This window comes from Asterias rubens, chromosome 1, assembly GCF_902459465.1.
Source record: "Asterias rubens chromosome 1, eAstRub1.3, whole genome shotgun sequence".
NCBI lineage: Eukaryota > Metazoa > Echinodermata > Asteroidea > Forcipulatida > Asteriidae > Asterias > Asterias rubens.
This window is the reverse complement of record NC_047062.1, coordinates 32,982,517-33,006,342: the sequence shown is the minus strand read 5'-3', so window position 1 is coordinate 33,006,342 and position 23,826 is coordinate 32,982,517. Positions and strand designations below refer to the sequence as shown.

The 23,826-nt window shown below is 38.4% G+C and overlaps 3 protein-coding genes across 6 annotated transcripts in view; 2 read left to right on the top strand and 1 right to left on the bottom strand.

Moving 5' to 3' along the window:
• Positions 1-5,726, top strand: part of LOC117288923 (poly [ADP-ribose] polymerase tankyrase-like) — a 42,423-nt gene extending 36,697 nt beyond the window's left edge. Inside the window, exons 42-47 of the mRNA XM_033769800.1 lie at positions 432-609; positions 1,546-1,653; positions 2,689-2,888; positions 3,588-3,686; positions 4,023-4,143; positions 4,781-5,726. Of these exons, the coding sequence (XP_033625691.1) occupies positions 432-609; positions 1,546-1,653; positions 2,689-2,888; positions 3,588-3,686; positions 4,023-4,143; positions 4,781-4,914 (840 nt within the window). The 3' untranslated portion in view covers positions 4,915-5,726. The remainder of the gene's footprint in view (positions 1-431; positions 610-1,545; positions 1,654-2,688; positions 2,889-3,587; positions 3,687-4,022; positions 4,144-4,780) is intronic.
• A 795-nt stretch (positions 5,727-6,521) lies between these two features.
• On the bottom strand, positions 6,522-18,649 carry LOC117298429. Of its 3 annotated transcripts, XM_033781691.1 has the most exons (7): positions 18,351-18,649; positions 16,980-17,071; positions 10,000-10,497; positions 9,571-9,860; positions 8,761-8,968; positions 7,905-8,189; positions 6,522-7,752 (listed from the first exon to the last, which is right to left on the bottom strand). In XM_033781691.1, exons 2-6 carry the CDS (start codon positions 17,008-17,010, stop codon positions 7,939-7,941), a joined length of 1,278 nt encoding a protein of 425 aa, XP_033637582.1. In that variant the 5' UTR covers positions 17,011-17,071; positions 18,351-18,649; the 3' UTR covers positions 6,522-7,752; positions 7,905-7,938. The 3 variants fall into 3 exon arrangements, with proteins under 3 accessions (XP_033637582.1, XP_033637590.1, XP_033637599.1); XM_033781699.1 differs by lacking the exon at positions 18,351-18,649 and having other exon boundaries at positions 16,980-17,081; XM_033781708.1 differs by lacking the exons at positions 16,980-17,071; positions 18,351-18,649 and adding an exon at positions 11,473-11,577.
• A 1,421-nt stretch (positions 18,650-20,070) lies between these two features.
• On the top strand, positions 20,071-22,758 carry LOC117299515. 2 transcript variants are annotated; one of them, XM_033783099.1, is made up of 3 exons: positions 20,071-20,081; positions 21,731-21,893; positions 22,547-22,758. In XM_033783099.1, the coding sequence occupies exons 1-3, from the start codon at positions 20,073-20,075 to the stop codon at positions 22,750-22,752; spliced, it is 378 nt and encodes a 125-aa protein (XP_033638990.1). In that variant the 5' UTR covers positions 20,071-20,072; the 3' UTR covers positions 22,753-22,758. The 2 variants fall into 2 exon arrangements, with proteins under 2 accessions (XP_033638990.1, XP_033639060.1); XM_033783169.1 differs by lacking the exon at positions 20,071-20,081 and adding an exon at positions 21,125-21,206.
• The last annotated feature ends 1,068 nt before the right edge of the window (positions 22,759-23,826 follow it).

Genomic DNA, 23,826 nt, shown 5'->3' with positions numbered 1-23,826 from the left:
AATGGTATAATTTTGTTAATGCTCTTCCAGATCTAAATTTTAAATCTGACCTTATATAGGACAGCAAAAACAAATAGATCTGTATTTAAATAAATAGTGCCACCGGTCAAACGGTCACATTCATTGCCATTGATTGAATGTCATCCAAATTCAGTAATGAACTGAAAATTTACATACATACCTTATATTTGAAATGAGATCTCATATCGAACAAGCGTTTTGGGATGTGGACAAAAGTTGCACTTGAAGGGTATCAAACACAGTGGCATTTTACACCATTTTAACATGAGGTAAGTGACTTGCAACTTTTTTCTCTCATTGTAATAAGGACTCTATATATTGTAAAATGAGTGGATCATTAATTGTAGTCCATTTTTAGTGAAAGTGAAGTACTGTTCCATTTGTAATGACCTTAGTTTCTTCTTTCCTAGATTTATGCGTTGAGCAATGAGTATTTCCACTTAATTCCTCAAGAGAATTTTGCTCATGATCGTATGAAGCCACTAACGGACATCTATTCATTACCTGAACACCAGAAGAATCTTCAGAAACTTCTAGAACTTGAGATCACAAACAGGATTCTACTTGGTGCCACGAACAGGAAGGAAGGTAAGTACCACTTGTTCCTGTTTTACAAAAGCCATATATTTGGCGCTTTTAAACAATATATCGAAGCTGCGTTATACTGGGTGCGTTCGATTAGCTTCATTGTGTCGACTCGCGGTGCTCATTCAGTCAAGCCCCTGGACAAGAGCTAATCGAACGATCACTCACCCTCTGTTGGTGAAGTCATGCACCTCGGGCCAGCCCCAAGTGACCCGTTCCACAAGCAGGGCACTTGGGGCTGAACCGGGTGAGCCCCTGGAATGACGCCAAAGCTATTCGAACGTACCGGGGGAAGATCAGGTCGACCCGGGGAAGCTAATCGAATGCACCCAACTACCCCTGGATCAAAGGGCCTTAAAAATTGCAGAAACCATCTCAACTTCTTAGGAGTATGCTGCACCGGCAGCCAAATTAGCGCACAGGTTGCTTATCATTCACATCAATAATCTCTATCTGTGCATCCATTCACTCCTAATGAGAAGTAATTGGAGTCAAGTGTCTTAGCCAAGGACTCTCAGTGTCACAATTGCGATTCAAACCCACACTCTGATGACTCGGTCATCAGAACTTGAGTTCAATGCTCTTTAATATTTCAACTCAACCCAACATTTATTTCACTTGGCCAGTATTACACTATTTGTAATGTTTTATGGTATTTTTACATTGTGAATAAATTTGTTTGACAATTGCTCTTTTCTTTGGTTTTTCAATTTATTTCCAAAAACATTTTATGTGAAGGAAACATTTTTTTGCAAACTTCATGGAAATCTTACTGTGATTTCCTTCACTTTAAGCTATGTTTTGAAGTTTGTCTTCTGGTTTCATTACTTTTTGTTTAAATAGAGATTAAACAGCTAGACTGATCCTATCTCGCCATGGTTTGCAGAGTGTCTTTTTAGTTCCATGTAAATTTATCTTATTTTTTTATTGATTCCCTAGAGATAAATCCTCTAGACTACATCTATCATGCCTTGGGATGCAAAGTCAAATTGATGGACAAAGATGATGTAGAGACACAACTCATCCTTCAAAATATACACAACACATGTGAGTAGTTGGAAATGGTACCCTTTATTGACTAGTATCAAGTAATAAACCATTACTGGGAAGCTGAATCGGGTAAGTTTTTAAATAGTGGGGTTTGAACAAAGAAATACTGACTGAAGCAAGTTATTGAAAGTTATGAGTATGAAAGAGATTGGCTGTTGCCAGCGTGGTGTTTATATCCCCTTGTTGAAGTTTGCCAGGAAGATCACTAAAAGACAGACAGACACACAGACAGAGAGCCATGTTTAGGAGAAAAACATTGTGGGCTTTCCCCAGGTAATGTTCTATGATCCCTTTTTAAAACTTTTCCCTGATAAAAACGTGTTGGGGCTTAGCCGAAAATGTAATATTTATTATGTTTTCATGAAAAAAAACTGCCTACACCGAGCTCTCGTACGCCCAGGCAGACAGCCCGACAGTAAGACAGACAGATATATGTATCGGAATATAGAGTAGTTACCAATGATTTGCATTAACCATTCCCTGTAGGTTGGAACAACCACCCTAAGATTGAAGCCTTCTTCAGGCTATCTCGTCTCGGTGAGGATAAGAGATTGGAATCTTGTAAGATGGACAGACAGACAGACAGACAGACAGCCCGACAGTAAGACAGACAGATATATGTATCGGAATATAGAGTAGTTACCATTGATTTGCATTAACCATTCCCTGTAGGTTGCAACAACCACCCTAAGATTGAAGCCTTCTTCAGGCTATCTCGTCTCGGTGAGGATAAGAGATTGGAATCTTGTAAGATGGACAGACAGACAGACAGACAGACAGCCCGACAGTAAGACAGACAGATATATGTATCGGAATATAGAGTAGTTACCATTGATTTGCATTAACCATTCCCTGTAGGTTGCAAGAACCACCCTAAGATTGAAGCCTTCTTCAGGCTATCTCGTCTCGGTGAGGATAAGAGATTGGAATCTTGTAAGATGGACAGACAGACAGACAGACAGACAGACAGACAGATAGATGTGTCGGAATATAGAGTAGTCACCATTGATTTGCATTAACCATTCCCTGTAGGTTGCAACAACCACCCTAAGATTGAAGCAATCTTCAGGCTATCTCGTCTCGGTGAGGATGAGCGAATAGAATCTTGCAACATGAGGAATCATAGACTCTTATGGCATGGTAGTAGCACAGTTAACCTTCTGAGTATCATGAAGCAAGGGCTGCTTGTATCACCCAGGGAGGCTGCCATCACGGGCAGTAGATTCGGAAAGGTAAGTCCATCTAAGAACATCTCTCAGGGCTTGTAATAATAATAATAATAATAGTAACCAGTTTTTATATAGCGCTTCACACCCAAAGGGCATCTCAAAGTGCTTCATTCCTTAAACCATCTCAGCTCCCTGTGGGGGTATACAGCGCAACAAATATGCGCTACTCGGCTATATCAATAACAAGAACTATCTCTGCCCTTACAGGTACCCATTTACCCCTGTAAGATTATTACAGGTTAGGATTTACCCACTTGTAAGATTATTTGAATAAGAAAATTGCTTTGTCAAGTTAAGGACAGGCTAGATATATGTTCTATTGAGTCTGATTTAAGATTGTTTTGCCCTTGGGAAAAAATGAGAAAAACTGTATTTAAGTAGCCTGAATAAGTCTTCTCAGTGTGTAGCTGTAGTTCAGCCCCGTACTCAATAAGTTCCTTCTACTTTATACCAAGGACCAAAATAATATCATAAGTCCTAAGATTAATCCTAAAAGTTAGGAAGAATTTGGTGAAATATTGAGGTTTTCAATTTACATATGATTGGTGTGATTATTAATTGGTAATCGTATTAATAGTGGTAGTAAAGGCAAGTCAAATAGATGATCCTTTTATATTTGTTGTTAATTCTTTAGTTTATAAGAACAGTCACATTTACTTAGATTTTGATTGAAGTGTTTGTTATTATGTTTAATTCCTACAGGGTCTATACACATCAGATACGTTTACAAAGAGTGACGCTTACTGCAGGAAAGACTACCACCCCTCCTCGGAGAAAAGTCATTTTCTGCTTCTGTGTCAGGTTAGTATACAAAAGGTTACCATTGACCTTATCAAATGGTTTTATATTTGTTGAGAATAGTTATGCAATGGAAGGATTTTCTGAACAAGACAGAACAAGAAGCAATCAACTTTGACTTGTTTTATCAGGCTTTTAAATTTTTGTCAGCAAGGCCCAATTTCATAAAGGTGGTAAGCAAAAAATACTGCTTAGCAACCACTGTAAAGATCATGGAGTTTTGGCTGGTAACCTGCTGGTTTCTGCTAAGCAAGATTTCTCCATATTTCAACTAGCTGTTTCAATTAACTCACTATTTTAATTAACCAGAGACATTTGGTTTTTATTGATTTATTATAGGTTGCACTTGGAGATTTGGGACCATTTATTTATCGTGACAAGGATAATAATGCCTTCAATAGTTTGTTTGCCAACGGTAGGATGTACCCCGATAAGAGGAGGGAGTTGTTACTTCCATCAGGTGAGTTGACTGTTGAACTCTTGTACAATATGGATCAGTAAGATGTTTTAAGGCCATGTCACACAGAGCAATTTACAGGCAACCAATTCCAGGCAACCTCTAAGAGGAGAATTCAATCACATTGGAATGTTCACATATTGTTCTTGGGATTCGTAAGAGGTATTGAATGGGGTGGAGGCGGGCAAAATTTTTGTGGTGACTTGATTGGAAGCTGAACCGAAGTGAAGTTCCGGCACAAATGCACAAATGCAGCGTGGCGACGCTGATGTTTTACGGAACTGCACTTGGTTGGTTGAATATGGAAGCCCCGCCAATTGCAAAAATACAACCCAGGAAAACCCAGGGAAGAATGTGAAAGGGTTTAGCAAGCCCACCCAACATGACAGAACTAGCCAAGGTGGTGTATTGTATCTGCGAGTAATAAAATGAAAAATCCATGTTACCATCATGCATTTTGCTTAGTGCTTTAGCGACAATGTGTAAAAAATAAAATACTCGCCAAGCTTTTCACATAATTCATGTATCAGTATTGCCTACTGAGACATTCTGTAATAATGGCATCAGCAGTAATCATGTGTGAATATCTACTTTTTTCATTTCCCATTTACTAATTTTTATTTGTTTTAATTCTTTTCAGGTGTGTCGTTAAATATTGGGAAACTGATCCAACTAGATCGTTACTGTCAATCCAACAGTACCTATAACGAGTATGTGGTCAAAACTGAGGAGCAAGTTTGCCTGCGTTACTTGATACAATGCAGTAGTAAATAGAACTTCATCCAAATCATTACTGTACGTGCCGATTTTATGATTTCTTAAACTTCTTCATGATTCTATTAAAGGTTGGGTTATAGTTGGTCGTGGGATGGTCGTGCGAATTTGTGTTGACTGTAATGAAATTATTCAAAGGTCTTTAAAGTGAATTAGGTTGAAAGATTTTATAGTAACTGTGATTAAAGGAATATTTTTAATTTTTGGAAAAGCAATGGATTCTTATTAACTGAAATAATGAAAAAAATCTTATCTTAAAATATCTTTATACTTGGAACAGAAACAACTCATAAATATGACTTATTATATATTGTTATATTATTGTTAGTTAGTCTCTTATATTATTAATAATATACATTATATCTTACAAAATAATTAGATGAGGTTTTCGGTAGTTCCATGTGTAAACCTCTTTTAAATAGTGTTGGTTCTGAAAAGAACCTATGGTTGACAACTCAGCATTACAATCAGATTAGTAGCAATTAGATGCTTCAGACAAGCTACCAACTTACTTTTAGCAAAATTAGTAAACAAATTAAATCAAGCTTTCAAATTGTAAGTTTTAGCCTTAAGAATCAATCATGAAATAAACTCATCGTGTATGTAAATTAATCAAAAATAGAGTGACTCCTTATAGGAACATCTTTCCCTCCCACAACACTCTTTGGGATTGATGACGTTTTAATAAAACCACCACTATTATCTAGTTGATATATTATACACCTAGTTGCTATATAATTAAGGGAATCAATGTGTGGTGAAGAGGTTTCAACTAGTGGTTTAATCCCAACGAGGCCTGGTTCTTGATAATTACTAAGGGAATCAATGTGTGGTGAAGATATTTTCAACTAGTGGTTTAATCCCAACGAGGCCTGGTTCTTGATATTTTTACCGAGACGAAGTCGAGGTAAATTATCAAGAACCAGGCCTCTGCGGGTTTAAACCACTAGTTGAAAACCGATTCAACACACTTTGATTCCCATTCATAAATACCTTTTTGGTATGACGTTTTAATAAAACCACCGCTATTATCTAGTTGATATATTATACACCTAGATGCTATATAATTAAGGGAATCAATGTGTGGTGAAGAGGTTTCAACTAGTGGTTTAATCCCAACGAGGCCTGGTTCTTGATAATTACTAAGGGAATCAATGTGTGGTGAAGATGTTTTCAACTAGTGGTTTAATCCCAACGAGGCCTGGTTCTTGATATTTTTACCGAGACGAAGTCGAGGTAAATTATCACGAACCAGGCCTCGGCGGGTTTAAACCACTAGTTGAAAACCGATTCAACACACTTTGATTCCCATTCATAAATACCTTTTCGGTCAAAAACATCATCACTTTTTGGTCAAAAGTTAAATAAATGCACAAATTATAATTGTTAAATGATTTCTTTCAACACAACACCCCTCCAGCTATGAAATGGTAAAGCCCTCCGCCGCCCTCGGGTAAACAACTCCTTATAAGCGAATGCTGTGCGCGTCGCGCATATCGCGTGATGTGGCACAACGGTTTCAGCCGTTGCTCTCGACCAATGGGAATGAAGAAACTGTCTTAAAAGAACAGGTGCAAGGTCGCGTGTCACGCCCATGAATTCCACCAATAGGAATAGCCAAACTGTCTGAGGTATTTATGAATGCTGTATATTGCCAACTATGAATTCTTTTTTAAATATCTCATAAATTGTATTAGTGCAATAATGCTGACACAACTCAAGTCACTCATTTATTTGAGTATTTTAATCAACAACATGCCAACAATACTTTATATATCTATTTTACTGTATATCTTAAAGTTAGAAAAAGAACTATTTAAAATTCAGACTGACTACTATTGCCTAAGATACAATACAGTACAGATGTAAATACTGTTGTTATGTACCAAGGCATGTCTTAATTATTTTCTTTCCACGTAAATTTTGTCTTGTTGTAGACATTATTGATAGTATGTTTACTTGGGGAACACAATAAGTTCTACAATGTTTAAAATGGTCAAAGTTTTTTGTACCATTTTGTTTGGTCTTTAGTTAAGGACCTTTTTGGTTGAATGAATCTTGTGGAGAGGATGTTATGACCATTTTGATACAAGCTACTTAAAGCCATTGGTCTCCACTGGTCTGAATTTTGTAATTTTAAACTCAATAGATTTTAATATGTTTACATGGCAAGGAGGTTGTACTTAATTTCAGTAAAAAGAATTAGTTTATTTAATCATTAACATTTTTCTAATACATAAAGAAATTTATCGTATTAAAAGTCCTGATATACAAAAAAACTTACGAAAAAATTATGTTTAAAATTTACCCTTATAGGGCTTAGAATCTGCTACAAGTCAACCTTCTAGAAATTTGTGCTGTTTAAATTTATTGTAGTAATAAAATTTGGTAAAACAAAAAAAAATACTATTGTACAACTCTGAAAAAGTAACATACTTATTCAGTTTTGTTTTGCATTTGGTTTAGGTACTGCTCATATACATGGCTCAGAAAATTTGATTCTATTGTTCAATGTTAATTTAAATATAAAATTAAGCAAACTTGCAATTTCAAGGTATGGGGTTCAAATCCCCCAGCTAAGATTCCAGAACGTCTAGAAAAAGTATTGTCGTCTAGTTACTGAATCACAATTTCTTGATTTGTTTAATTCATAATCATATACATCAAACCAATGTTTGTGAGAAAGAAATTGGCTGTTGCTAGCTTAATGTTTATATCCCCTTGTGGGAGTTTGCGGAGTTCCCTTGGTGGGAAGATCATCCAAACACAATTTACAGGAGCGAGACTTGAACCAACCAACTGTAGATTAAGCGCCATGAGTGTCACTGCGTGAAAGACCTGAGCGCTAGTATTATTATACCAGCGCTCTTCTAACTCGGCTATCCAGCCCCATTTAGTCTTTGTTTAGGGGTGCCAAAGCTGAAACTGTGAAAACAAGAACACATTATAATCATTGTTTCTCTTCAATATTCATAGCTTGCTGGCGATACATGTTGTCAATGTACATTTACATCATACTAAAGACTAACCCCCAAGCACTGACTCTTCATCAGCATGGAGCTCTGACATTAGTGCCTCAACCTCTTCGCCATCTTCCTCATCTTGTCTTACATCATCATCATCCTCTTCACTACCTGAGGAGGAGGTTGACGATGAGGGAGGTGAGGTACTAAACCATCTTGGAGTGACGGAGTACTTCATTGCTGTCCATAAACTGTCTCCTGTTTTTTCCTGTAGGACTGGATCACTTATCACACCTCTAGCCACATCTTTACCTGTTAATGACAACAATAACAATTTGGATCAGGAATGCTTCAAAACTTGATTACTAGCTCTCTTAGACTCAATAGCTGCTGTTAAAGTGGGGACCGCTTTGTGGTGTGTCTAGGTCAAGCGTCTAGTTCACTGGACTAAAGCTCTTGTGTTGTCGGCAGCAGAGTGTGGGTTCGAATCACAGTCATGACACTATGTCCTTGAGCAAAAAATGTTATGAAGGCGGTGCATTCTGCTCTACCAGCCAGGCTCCTAGTGAGTCTTCTTATTGTTTCCACAGCAATATTTTTGTACTTGCCAAAGTCCTCATGCATTCTTGCTCCGGTAGGGGCATCTACCCACTTGCTCCTGTGAGTGATACCCATACCTTCATCCTTATGGTCTGTGAAGGGGGTAAAAACCCTGTTTCAGCCCAAGGAGTAGGCGGCAACACACCCCTGGTGACAAATGATTTGGGTCAATAGCCCAAATAAGTTTAGTAGCTCTCACCTTGCGAGATGGGCGATACACCTGTGTCATAAAGGGCTACTATAAGAACTTTATATATTGAACTAATACAATCTGTATACATACCAAGTGTAGTTGCCTGACTAACTACTACTTCAGACTTGAGAACATCTTTAAAGAATGATGCAGTCAGATTTTTCACTTCGTCTTCTCCAAAGACATTCCCAAGAAGACTCTTGACTGCATCAATCGTCTCTCGATCCGATAATATAATCTTGAGCATTGACTTCATGATGATCTTTGTGTCTTCTTCATTCAACGCTGTGATTATGACCTGATCGGAATTTTCAAAAGGGACAAAGATACAAAATTCAATTAGAGGAGGGTTGTTGCCAAGCAATCTAGTACACTGTAAGCTCTGCCATTCACAGTGTGGGTTTGATTCGCAGCCTGGCAGGTCGCTATGCTTGTTTCCTCGCGCAAGATACTTTAAATACCATAATTGCTTTGTCCCCTTGATTAGACATAACTCCAACGATTCCTGTGTAACTAGGATTGGTAGTGCACAAAGTACAACCCAGAACATTACCATGAAAGAGTCGGGGTTAACTCCGGTATTTCTGGTTAATCACAAACACCTTTGTTTTCAGGTTTCCTGAAGCTTCTCGGGTACAGTGAATAGGTTCACTTTCGTGGTACCTTGGTTTCAATATCAGAAACTTATAATACTAGAAAGAACACTAACAGAAACCTCTGCAGAAGAAAGTTTAGCATTCATTCTAAGCTTTCTTTTTCAGTAGTTACTATTCCGCATTGTTTTGTTTGACAATCCAAATCGTCACGACAAACGATGCGCGCACGTTGTGTTTGAACTAGACACTCTTTATTCAGCTTTTAGTTTCCTGATTTGTTTGAAAACAGGAAAGACATAATTACCTGTTTGATAGTTGCTGTCAGCTGAGCTTTGGTTTTAGGATCCTGTAATACTCCCATCACTAATGCATTCATAGCTCGTCTAGTTTCACTTCGCTGTAACACCATCGTTACAAACTGACTCGCTAACTCGTGCATTGGTTCATCATTCAGTAGAGCATTCAATAAACCTTTAGCAAACTCTTCTGCTTTATCGGCGACGAGGCGGTCATCCAAAGAACGAGAGGCTACTTGGGATACTTCATCTGCTACATTCTCTCGGATGGATTCACGGAAAGTGTAAACGCTTATTCCTGTAAGACAACCATAAGAATGTTATGCATGGTTTTGTTGATAGAAATTGCGACTGCATCTGCGTAAATGAACTAATGGCAAGACAAACATTTCACAAACTGAAAACATCCAAATAAAAATAAATTAAAGTAATCTTACCTAAAATGACAAGGACAGCAAAGCCGATGCGCACTGTCGAATAACCATGGTAACGAAGTGAATCCTCCAATCTCTGAAGATTAACTAACACTGTGTCATGATGATGAAGTGATGGAGGTTTCTTGCTTTCATCGTTATAAAATCTCTTCAGGACTGCACTACAACTGTTCCTCGTAAAAGTATTGTGGTTAGAATGGAGTAGGCCTATTGAATTAAAAGTTGCTTTGGTCTGTGAACAACCACAAAACCTTGGTGAAGACACAGACTTTTTGAATCCAATCGAACACTGAGGTTTTATTGGTGAATATAAATGTAGCTTCTTGGTTGTGCTGGAGGGTATTTCAGGCTTCCAGCAGAATGTCCTGTTTTGATTTTTGTGTCTACTTTGATTCTGACGGAAGTAGAAGAACATTGCAGGGGAGCATTGCTGTTTGATGAAGTAACAAGGAGAAATTCTTGAGAGAGAAGAAGACATGGCTGACTCCTTGGTTGATGTTTCTAAAAGTAACAAGAAAAATGCTACATCGTGATATTTGACTAAAGAATCTTGAAAAGTACGGAATATCAATATTTAAAGTTTGCTATCAGACCACACCTCGAGTATTGCGTTCAAGCATGGTGCCCATACTTACAGAAAGATATTAAATGTCTGGAGAAAGTGCAGAGAAGAGCCACCAAGCTAGTACCGAGTCTGAGAGAGAAGACATTTGAGGAAAGACTAAGGAAACTTGACCTCTTTCCCCTGGAAGAAAGAAGAGTGCGAGGGGACCTCATAGCAACCTTCAAGATTCTTACTGGGCTAGTGGATGTAGATGCCAGCAGTCTATTCACACTCTCACAAACCAGTAACACAAGAGGCCATGACATGAAGCTCTTCAAAAAAAGGCTAAACAAAGGGCTCAATCTCAGAAAACACTTCTTTACACAACGAGTGGTAGATAACTGGAATAGACTCCCAGCCAAAGTGGTCAAAGCCAAGACAACCAATCAGTTCAAAAACAGCTTCGACAAGTACCAGAATGAAAATGGATATGGGGTGTTAAAAGGCATAAGCCTACAATATTAAAAATCCTATCAAACCTTAAGTGTAAGTGTAAGTGTAAATTAATAAGATTAAGAAACATTGATAATTTGATTACTGTCACTTTTGGAAAACAGAATGCCCATCTATATCTATGACACTCCACACAACAAGAATCTAGGCTCGGTATGTATTTAACCACCGTCCTCAGATTCAGAACAATGTCATGATTACCAAATAATATGACATAAAAAGAGTAACATAACGTTACATATCGACACATGATGATGTTGACTTGGTACTTCTACTTGTCATGTCAGCTTGTAAAATGTAAACAATCATTATTATCAACAAGAACAATCAGTCAGACAGTAAACAAAGTGCCCCCAATATTACTACAAACCTGACTAAAAGTACACTTATACAGTGATTTTCCAGCTACCCAGCCTTACCATGTGTGTCGAAGTATTGTTCCGGTATTCTTGAGCATACAAAATATGAAAACTCTGCTTATGAAAATCATCTAAAAGTAAAATCACACAAACTTCGTACACTGCTGTTGGAAAGCAGACGACAGTCAACAGCGCCCTCAGTTGACAGACACGGTACAGTACATAGACTCGCCGCCCGTCTTACTTTTGTTGATAAACAAACCGCCTTGGGTGGCATGGACGGCCACAATGTTAGTAAAACACTCAATTGTATTAACAGATGTTTTAACCAAATTAAAAATTCCATGCAATCTTTCAATTACATAAAATACCTTCCATCATTATTTAATTTGTTTTCAACAAAATCAACACAATTGTTTTGAATATGCTTGTACATTATTACAACAGACGCGATCTATTTTTGATTTGCATTTATGGCTTTCCGTAGTTTTCCGACCTGTGTTGGCAAAAACTTTAGCTGTCGACTTTCCTTGCCGAGACAAAAATAATCGATTCTTGTCAAGAATCGATTCTAGTTTTTGTTAACTCCATGCAACTTTTGCCTATAGATTAGCGCTGTGTTTTCAAAAATAAGTGTTCTTTAGAATGTCGACTTTAGTAACCGGCTAGTGTTTCGGTTATTATTTGGAAATTGGTATCATTACTTGATACCGCACATTGGGCAAAACAATTCACCTCATCCTAGCTAAAAATGTAGTTTCAAAAATGTTTAAACACTTTTGCATAGTCAAAGTATATTCAAATTACTGCTGCAAATTTTAAAGTTGTCGAAACAAATGCGTTAACTAAGTTAATTCAAAGAGAGCGTCAGACCAAATTATAAAGAGTGAAAGAGCCCATGTCCGAACTAGCCACTACAGCTACGGCTATGGCTAGATTTCCACGCCATGCGTTAAAGTATAGGACATCCTTAGCAACACACTTAATAACAGCCGTAGCCGTCTAGTGAGCCCTTTAAACCTGCGCACGCGCACACTACTGCCTTTTCTGGTGTGATTTTCGACGAGGCGAACACGTGAAGAAAAAAAGTCGAGGTAAATTCCTATTATTTCTTCATTTATCACAGCTTTTACTTCATTTAAATGGACCTAACATATCTTGACCTATTCTTGCATGAAATTATAAACTTTCCTCTTGCATAGCTTCTTAGAGTTCCACAAATTATGAGTTTAATGTTAGGTGTACAGCGGACAAATTTGTTTAAAATGGCGATTTTACCCGCCGTGTTACATTACACCGATTCTTTTTGCGTATGGCGCCACCACTTTTTCACTCATTTTTACGAAAAGGATATCTCATTGAGGTTAATAAGATACTATATTATTTCAAATCGAATGAAAAAGTGGTGGCGCCATACGGAAATTTGTCATTTAACAAATAAATTTGGAAAAGTTTCCGTATGGCGCCACCACTTTTTCATTCGATATGAAATAATATAGTATCTTATTTACCTCAATGAGATATCCCTTTTTGTAAAAATTAGTGAAAAAGTGGTGGCGCCATACGGAAAGTTATCCATAAATTTACAGGTAAATTGTAATTTAAAATGTTAATAAAAATCAACAAATTCTGACTATAAAATTATTATCCGATTCATTCAGGGCCCAATTTCATAGCACTGCTTAACGGTAAGCAAATTTTCGTGCTTAATGTAGCAGAAAAATTTCACAGAGTTAGAAGAAAATTTGGTCGGCCATATTGCACGTTTTCCATGGACCATGGGTTTGCTTTGTGATGTCATTTATTTTCGTGAGGTAAGCACCGGAAGGTTAGCATGCCTTTTTCGTGTGCTAACTGTTAGCAGCGCTATGAAGTGGAAAATTTGACAGTAAGCACAAAATCGGCCGCTAAGCAGCGCTATGAAATTGGGCCCAGATTATTGTTTAGTTTAGGTTACTTATCCAAGTAGCGAGCCCATCGTACACGCCCCTTTTGTTGGGTATCATTTTTTTGTTGGTCCCACAGAAAATCCACAACGGATAAAAACTAATTAAATTGAAGCACCGTTGAATATTACACAAAGTAAGGTTTTTGTGCTAATAATTATTTTGAGTAATTACTATACTAATGGTGTCCCACTGCCTTCATCAACAACTTATTTGTGTAATTAAGATGGGCCTATTGTGTTTCCCAATAAATGATAAAGTTGCAGCTCTATGTTTCTCTGACCCAATTATCCAGCTATGGGGACAGGGCATTCAGTAACATTTCACCCCGCCTCTGGAACTCTCTGCCTCAACATCTCAAGGACACACATGACATCTCTCGATTCCAACATTCTCTCAAAACCCATCTCTTCAGATTAGCCTATCAAGATATCGAGTGAACTTTTCTTCTGGTTCTTGACCAGCGCCTTTGAATGTTGTACGAATAAAGTGCGCTTTAAAAATGCTGTGTTATTATATTGTTATTGTGACATCTGTACACTCAGAACGAATGAACGGCAACTCGTGCTTCACATGTGTTGTGATGTTAGGACTTCTGACCTTTGAGGGGATTTTTGCTATGGGCACCATGTGTCATGTCTAAAGTGCATTCTATCTATGGCTGTTCGCTACATGTTAATAGAATGTTTAGAACTAAGTTTACAATTCGTCAAACTTCGAAGTCCTTCGGCGTAGTATTAAAAGTAATATGCAGGGCGCCTGTGGGATGTATGTGCGCGCTAAAAAAACCCTGTTCTAAACCCCTTTCTCTTTGTTTCAGTTACTCATATCACTTGGTGTTTCTCCTTTCATAACCTTTGAACAAAAGGTTGTATTAATCATGGAGTTTTAAAAGTAGATGATTTATAGAAAAAAAATTACAAGGGTTGACAAACGACTCATTTTGCTTATAGCATCTGTTGGCTGTCAAGTACCATAGAGTTTGTGCACTAGGGAAAAGCGTGAACATATGCCTCATGCCTTGATCAGCCCACATACAAAAAAGCGTGATGTTCCCTCATTTTGCCAACCACTAGCGTTAGTGCACACCCGAGATGTGCAATTCACATATTTAATTGGAAAGGCTAACATGTATTTAATATGCAAAAAACAGTTAATGGCCAGACGTTTCGACCCTAGCAGAGTCTTTCTCAAAGGCTTCGAGAAAGACTCTGCTAGGGTCGAATTGTCAGGCCAGTAACTATTTGTATGCGTTTATACCCTCGGTCCATTTGGTTGGTAAGTTGTTATGCAACAGCTAATTCAATTTTCTCATGTATTAATATGGAATGATCCTTGTGAAGTGTTAGAAAAAAATGTTTTCTTAAAGTCATGATCCCAAAACAATGTTAAATGTAAAATCATTTTGAAGCTTAATGAAATAAATTTGACCTCTGGAAAACTATTACCCCAAACATGTAAACTGGTTTTTATTTTGTGTTATGTCTGTGATGTGTGTTTTGTCGATCAGTGTTTGGTTCTCTTGAGGGTTAACAAAAACAAATCTTATGAATGTCAGCAAGTGTTTTATTGTCTAGTTCAAACAAACACTTTCAAGTTAATTACACATTTGATTGTATCCTACCTGAAATATTGAGTTGTCAAATAAAATTTTCCAAAGATTCCCTCAAACATGTGATATACCTAGTTGTTGCAACGACACATGAGTAATGCAACACTACAGGGTAATGGGTTAAGGCCCTTGGAGGAGAAAACAAAAAGAATAACGTCTTTTATTCTTCACGTGTACATATTTACAGTCATGGTTTTAATACATGTAACCTTACCCCACAAATTCACTTTGTCTGACACGTTTTCTCATACTCATGGTAAAATCAGAGACATTAGATAATTATTGTAAAAGTTGAAAGACAATTTTATTTGCCTGCAGTCAAGACAAAAAAGCAGCCGGTTTTGTGTGATTGTCATTTAAGGAATTTAACACCAGATATTTGTCAAGAAATGTTTCTTGTTGAGCTTTGTTAATCTTTTTTATTAAATTAAGACTAAGGCAATACTTAACTTGCTAATTATTTAGTTGATTATTGTTGATTTGTTGGAGTACTGTTGTTAAAATGGAAATAAATGTTACAAATAACACATCAAATTAAATTGTGGTGTTTGACTTACTTTGAGGGAACAATTCCTTAGCAGCCAACTGCAGCTGGTGAAAGGACGAAGATTCTAGAATGAGATGTTGCAGGACTGGTAGTGAGCCAGCTATGCTGCGGTGTATAGGACTGGTAGTGATCCAGCTACATGTATATGCTGCGGTGTATAGGACTGGTAATGATCCAGCTATAATGCTGAGGTGTATTCAAGCATTTTGCTGGAGTGAACCTAAGCCATTGATGTCATCCAACCAGAGTGGAGATGTATAGGACTGGTAGTGATCCAGCTAATGCTGAGGTGTATTCAAGCATTCACCTGGAGTGAACCTAAGCCACTGATGTCATCCAACCAGAGTGGAGATGTATAGGACTGGTAGTGATCCAGCTAATGCTGAGGTGTATTCAAGCATTCACCTGGAGGTGAACCTAAGCCACTGATAATGCTAAGAGTGATGCGAGGGATGGATGGAGTTGATGATTACACTGTCATCCCACCAGAGTGCTGAAGTAGGACTATCAGACCTGGATGAGATCATCTGAAGGACCGTCTAATGACAACATGTACCATGAACACGGTCACTCTCCAGAAAGAAACACAGCCACAAATCCTGCAGATTGTAGACCAGGGAATACACAATGAATTGATTTGCAAAGATGAGCTACCAGCAGATGATGTGAAGTTCAAGACAGAAACTTGAAGGTTCAGGGCCTAATTTTATTGAACTATTTGTAACTTAATCAGCGTCCAATAACAAAGACCAGCTATCTCCTGAAGACAATCAGAGCAATAACCATGTAGAGCTACAATGTAGAAGTCCTGACATATTCAAGGGCGTCGATCGCTCCTAAAAAGTAGGGGGAACCTGTCCTTCTGATTTGAAGCGTGCGATTGCACTCGAAAGCCTAAAGCTGTCTCAAGAGTGCGAATAATCACAAGCCTGATCCTCTGACAATGCAAACCTGGGCATTAAGTTTTGACGCAATCATGCTACATTATTTGTCTGTTTTTATTTTATTTTTATCTTCAATAAAAAACATTTTCGCAATGCAAATCGAATCACAGTGTAAAGCTTCCCATCTAAAAAAAAATGCATTCAAAAGTTACCAAGGTCGGTCGTCATCGATCAACATCAGCAGGCAGGCAGCATGACCCCCCGCCGTAAGAGCCTCATGCTTAGTCCTTTATTAATCACTGATTATTTTTTCTTGAAACTCCATTCTCATGGCTGATTCTTTAATACTTATGCTATATTCAGCTAGCACATAAATTTGCTTAATCTCAGGAAGAGGATTATGATGACCAAACTACAAAGTAAGCAAAGCCATCAAAGTAGTTCCAGATTTTGTAACCACTAGATCAACAAGCTTGCACAGTGCTATTTATTAAATATACTAAGTATATGATGAGGTTAATTAAAAGGCTGATTTAATTTCATTAATCATTTTTTAAAGACATTGTTTTGTTAGTTACCTTGCAGGCTGTCATCCCTCAGTGTAGTCATGGTGTGGTGAATGCAACGCTGGAGCTGTCGTCTCAGCTAAAGATGTACCCCTCCCCTGATCCTACCATCCCATGACACAGAAGTAATATGAAGGTTTGAATTAATGAAACTGTTTTCAATAGCCAAATAAGTACCATCCACTTAAGCACAGTTCATACTTCCTGCGAATTGGCGTGACGTTTCGACCCTAGCCGAGTCTTTGCTTCCAGAAAGACTCTGCTAGGGTTGAAACATCAGTCCATTAACCTTTTTTTCGCAAGGGTTGATTTAATGTGTTCTTTCAATCGCCTAAAATAGTGCTATCTACTTAAAGTCAAAATACAGGATTGTTCTTTGCTAGGGGAGAAATATTTTCTTCTGCAGTAGATTTGCATGCCTTCAGACAGATGCAAATGTGGCATCCACCAAACAGTTCAGTGTAACTTTATCAACTCTTGCTCTATAGTATTTTTTCTCTTTCAGATGGCAGCCCAGGATATCCACATGTTGTTCTGGCAAGGTGAAGTAGATGAACCATCCATACAGTTGAGATGTCCTCCTACTAGGATGGAAATGATCACCAGATGCATTGGACATGGATCTAGACTTCTCCAGACATTAATGATGACTGCCTTCCACTCAAAACTTTGGTTTGGCTGAGACATAATTTGGAGATATTTGATAGGTAAGGCAGTTTACTAAATTAAGTCAGTGAGTGAATAATGGGATTGTTGCTGTTACTCTCTGTTCTCATGGTATCAATACTCAACAGGTGTTTGTTTGTTTTGTATCTTGTGTTTCATCAAGGGTGCTTAGGTCTGGTCAAACCTGCTTCTTAGGTAGCCCTATAAACTTATCAAACCATTAAGTTACCTCTTTATTTGAAGATTTAATTTCGCGTGAGAATATTACACAAGAGTCATTCAGGTTTGTCAAAATTTATGTAGGACATACATAGCTAAATAACTTGAGGCAATTTGGGGAGTCCAAATTGCTGTACCTTCAATGGTCTATATTTAACAGTTTAAACAAAAACAAAAAGTCTGTTCTTTTTCGTAAGCATTATTCGTACAAGGAATTTCAGCATGTGTGTAATACGCATCATGTTTCTATAGACATTCTTCACTTATATTTCAGCTAATGTAGCGCATAGATTTGGCTTTTACCCTGCAAGAGGATAATGATGACCAACTTATTCTGGAAGCAAAGCAATGCAACTCGGTACAGATTTCATAACCACTTTAACCAACAAGTTTGCCGCATGCAGTGTTATTTGTTTGCAACTTTATACCAAGTATATTATGAGGTTAAAAACTTATTTATTTTCAGTAATCTTTAAAAGACATTGTTTTGTTAGTTACCTTGCAGGCTGTCATCCCTCAGTGCAGTCATGGCGTAGTGAATGCAACGCTGGAGCTGTTGTCTCGGTGGAAGATGTACCCCTCCCCTGATCCTACCGTCCCATGACAGAAGTTTTATGAAGGTTTGAATTAATGCATTCTTTCAATCATCTGAGAGAGTACCATCCACTTAATTTCAAAATTCTTGATCGTTCTTTGCTGTTGGGGAAATAATTCCTTCTGCAGTTCATATCCAACTAAAGGGTAAATGCCCCAGCAAGACAGAGAACACTTCCTGTGTCATGGCCATACCCTAGAGAAGATTGGCTACGTGCGCCTTCTGAATTGACCAAAAGAAAACTGTTCTTTGCTTTGGGAGAAATCATTCCCTAGAAGATCGGCATGCCTTCAGTCAGATGCAAGTGTGGTATCCATCAAACAGTTCAGTGTACCTTTATCAACTCCTACTCTATATTCTTTTTCTTTCAGATGGCTGCCTAGGATATGTCTTGTTCTAGCACAGTGAAGTAGACGAACCATCAATACAGTTGAGATGTCCTCCTACTAGGATGGAAATTACCACCAGGGGCATTAGACATTTTGATTTCTTCAATGTGGAGACCAGACCTTCACTTAGACTGCCTTCCACTTGAAGCCTTTGTTTGGCTGAGACATAATTTGGCAAAGCAGTCCCTAGAGGTAAGACAATCTTTGTAATAATGGTCATGAGATTGTTGTTGAAGTATCTATTCTCTTTGTGACATGGAAGATGCTTAATGCTGCAGGGATAATCTTGCTGGTAGGCAGCCCTGACAGTGAAGATTTCTCAACTAATTGAATACAGATATTGGACTGCTCAGCAAAATTACTTTGAAATTTCGTTTCATTTTGAACTGGAAGGTTGAGTTTGGCGTTATTTTATATGTCATTCCTGATCCACAGAAGCTGAATCAAGACGACTCTCTTTTACCTATGTTTTTTGCATTCATCAGTTGTCTGTATTTTATAAAGACAATGTTGTATGATTCTTTGCAGGGGATAACTGGACAATCTTCAAAGACTGAAATGAGGCAAAGTATTTTTCCTTCTGATGTTTTTGTACCTTATTTGACAATTGTTTGAGAGGGAAATGGCTGGGTTGTAAAGATTTGGGGAAGTCTGTTAGGAATATGATGCTAAAAACATAGGATTCGAACTGCATCTAGCTACCGGCAATCTCAGTGGTCTTGGTAAGACACTGCTCTAGAATTGCAAAGATCGTGGGTTAGAATCCCACCCAAGTAAAGATTGCCATGTGATTTTGTTTTCACAGGACTTTGAAAAACACTGAGTATACAGTGCTTACACATATTAGTTCTAGAGTCTGAGTCGTAATTCTCTGGAAAGAAGACTACCTTGACTAATCATTTACCCTTTTGTTACATTTAACCTGATCCCCATTGCAGCTGAACGTGGGCCATGTGGATGGAGTGGAGACAGAAAGCATATCTACCTCTGATGTCACGTCGTACTCCGGTGGCAGCAGTCAGCCAGCCAGTTGCACTCGAGATGTCTTCCTGATTAGACAGCAAAGCCATGTAATGATGACCACATCTCATTATCAGTGGGTCATGTGGATGGAGTGGAGACAGAAAGCACATCTACCCTGATGTTACGTCGTACTCCGGTGGCGGCAGTCAGCCAGCACTCAAGATGTCTTCCTGATTAGACAGCAAAGCCATGTAATTATGACCACATCTCCTGATGAGTCCAGTGAGTCAAACTATTTATTATTTTTATGCAAACATTCCCAACTCTTTAGCTGATCAGCTGATTGCCTTGTTGTGTCATTGAACCTAGAAAAAACACAGCACAAAATCTGTAACAAAAAACTTTGCTTACCAGTTCCTCTATCGTTAAAAACACTGACTTCTTTTGCTGGACTGAGTCCATAATTATGTGACAAGTCACCACAAAATGAGCCATAAGTCGGAATTTAAAATAACATAGCTATTGGTATTTCTGAATTCTGCAGATCAAGAGCTTTCCAATGGTATATAACACTTTGGGTAACAATAATCCTCTAAGCCGACAGAGCTTGTGGAAACAAGAGAGTTCTCACTTATCTAATGTAAAAAAACTATGACTTTGACTGTCTGTAATGGGAAATAGCACAGTGCGACTTTTAGCTCATTTCAACATGACAGGTCACATATATCTATTAACTAAAAACCTGACTATTCATTTACTTTGATATATTTGACCTTATCTCCACATTGCAGCTGAAGAGTGGGCCATGTGGATGGAGTGGAGACAGAAAGCATATCTACCCTGATGTCACGTCGTACTCCGGTGGCAGCAGTCAGCCAGCCAGTTGCACTCGAGATGTCTTCCTGAGTAGACAACAAAGCCATGTAATAATGACCACATCTCATTATCAGTGGGCTATGTGGATGGAGTGGAGACAGAAAGCACATCTACCCTGATGTCACATCGTACTCCGGTGGCAGCAGTCAGCCAGCCAGTTGCACTCGAGATGTCTTCCTGAGTAGACAGCAAAGCCATGAAATGATGACCACATCTCATTATCAGTGGGCCATGTGGATGGAGTGGAGACAGAAAGCATATCTACCCTGATGTCATGTCGTACTCCAGTGGTGGCAGTCAGCCAGCCAGTTGCACTCGAGATGTCTTCCTGATTAGACAGCAAAGCTATGTAATGATGTTCACATCTCATTATCAGTGGGCTATGTGGATGGCGTGGAGACAGAAAGCACATCTACCCTGATGTCACGTTGTACTCCGGTGGCAGCAGTCAGCCAGCCAGTTGCACTCGAGATGTCTTCCTGATTAGACAGCAAAGCCATGTAATGATAACCACATCTCCTGATGAGTCCAGTGAGTCAAACTATTTATTGTCATCTTTTTATGCAAAATTTCCCAACTCTTTAGCTGATCAGCTGATTGCCTTGTTGTGTCATTGAACCTAGAAAAACACAGCACAAAATCTTTAATAAAACTTTGCTTACCAGTTCCCTCTATAGTTAAAACACTATGGGGGGGCCTTTGCTGTATGACTTCTTTTGCTGGACTGTGTCCATATGTGACCTGTCACCACAAAATGACCCATAAGTCGGAATTTTAAATATACTAGCTATTGGTATTTCTGAATTCTGCAGATCAAGAGGTTTCCAATGGTATATAACACTTGGGGTAACAATAATCCTCCAAGCCGACAGAGCTTGTGGAAGAAAGAGAGTTCTCACTTATCTAATGAGAAATACTTGACTTTGACTGGCTGCACTGGGAAATGGCACATTGCGACTTATAGCTCATTTCGTCATGACAGGTCACATATATCTAAACTAAAAACCTGACTATTCATTTACTTTGTTATATTTGACCTTATCTCCACATTGCAGCTGAACGTGGGCCATGTGGATGGAGTGGAGACAGAAAGCGTATCTACCTCTGATGTCACGTCATACTCCGGTGGCAGCAGTCAGCCAGCCAGTTGCACTCGAGATGTCTTCCTCATTAGACAGCAAAGCCATGTTATGATGACCACATCTCCTGATCAGTCCAGTGAGTCAAACTATTTATTGTCATCTTTTTATGCAGACATTCTCAACTCTTTAGCTGACCAGCTGATTGCCTTTTGTTTCAACAGAACTTAACAAATTTTGCCATCACAGCTTCGTTGTCGCTGCGAATATTTCGTAGGAGTTGAACACAGCTCAACTTTTTAAAGTTGTTTGTTGCGATTTTGAGACGAAGTATGAACCAGGCTTTACAGTCATTTCAGACTTGACAGGCTGGGTTGTGTTTTCTGTGGGGTTTTATCAATAGGTTTTTGAAAATTACCTGTCAAATCTTTTTGTCAAACACAAATATCAAGACAAATTCATAATGTTTCATAGTTTCATTCTGAGAGAGAGAGAGTGGGAGAGAGTGGGAGGGGGAGCTCACTGATGATTAAAGATCATACCAGTAACAATCCTCCAGAGAATTGTTTCAGGCAATTGACATTTCCCAGTTTTACTGTTGCATATTTGGATCGTATGAGCTCCTGGAACAATTTGTTGCTAGCAATTTTGAAACATTGTTTTTTTTACTAAAATATTTTTGTTCAAAGTTTTTTTAACAAATCCAGAGGTGAAGACAAGTTTTCTGTACTTTCTGTTTGATGATGGGGATGTTCTTAAAAACACTATATGTTGCAATTTTTTTGTTTGCAGTCATGCTTAGCATCTTCAAATACATCTTCCCCTCAACAAGTAGATCTCCGAGACCAGCCAATGATGAAGGAGCTTCACTCTCCAATCAAAGGCGAGTTCATAACAAGATTGCTTTTATCATTTACCCATCCCGAATGAAGCTCTGTAAGAATTGTGCGGAATGCATGTTCTTGCTGTTATTTAAAGACACTAGACACTATTGGTAATTGTCAAAGACCAGTCGTCTTTAATATTTGGTGTATCTTACATATGCATAAAAATAACAAACTTGTGAAAATTTGAACACAATTGGTTGTCAAAATTGCGAGATAAAAATGGAAAAAAAACAAAAAACACCCTTGTCACACAAAGCTGTATGCTTTCAGATACTTGATTTCGAGACCTCAAACTTTAATTCTGAGGTTTGAAATCAAATTCGTGGAAAATTACTTCATTTTCGACACTTTGTTCTACAGAGGGAGCCGTTTCTCACAATGTTTTATACTACAAACAGCTCCCCTATACTTGTTACCAAGTGAGGTTTTATGCTAATAATTATTTCGACTAATTATCAATAGTGTCCATTGCCTTTAATAATATAAATTCAAACCAGTCATTTTTGTTAGCCTTACATTTCATCCTAAGATATTTGTATGTTGTTTGGGAATGATTTTTGCCAATCTCGGGCCAAGTCTACTGGATTTGCAGTACTCTCTTTCCAAAGCCATAGCTGTTTGGTTTTTGGTGTAGTAGTTGGACTAGTCCAAGATTCTCTACTGCAGATTTGTCTGTATTTTCCTTGTGATTAGGAAAAGCCACTGCTGTTGACCCTGTCTATGGAGACGTACCTATGGTACTATGGTTGCAGATGTTCATTCACTTTCATTTCTTGAGCGCCAGGCGAATGGTGCTTTGACACTGATCGCCGACGTCTGCTTACTTTCATTTCTTGAGTGATAGGCCTCTGGTGCTATGACACTGGTTGCCCATGTCCGTTCACTTTTGTTTCTTGAGCGACAGGCCTCTGGTGCAAATGTCACTGGTTGCCGATGTCTGATCGCTGTCATGTCTTGAGCGACAGGCCTCTGGTGCTTTGTCACTGGTTGCTGATGTCTGTTTGTTTTCATTTCTTGAGCAACACGCCTCTGGTGCTATGGCACTGGTTATTGATGTCCATTCACTTTCGTTTCTTGAGCGACAGGCCTCTGGTGCAAATGTCACTGGTTGCAGATGTCGGTTCACTTTTACTATTCGAGCGACAGAGCTCTTGTGCCACAGGTTGCCAATGTTGGTTCACTGTC

Coding starts and splice junctions, on each gene's coding strand:
- LOC117298429 (XM_033781691.1), bottom strand. CDS start 17,010: ATGACTACACTGAGGGATGACAGCCTGCAAG. Junction 8,969..9,570: donor TGACAGCAACTATCAAACAG/GTAATTATGTCT, acceptor AATTCCGATCAG/GTCATAATCACAGCGTTGAA. Junction 8,190..8,760: donor TAGTCAGGCAACTACACTTG/GTATGTATACAG, acceptor TGTCATTAACAG/GTAAAGATGTGGCTAGAGGT.
- LOC117299515 (XM_033783099.1), top strand. Junction 21,894..22,546: donor CACATCTCCTGATCAGTCCA/GTGAGTCAAACT, acceptor TTTTGTTTGCAG/TCATGCTTAGCATCTTCAAA.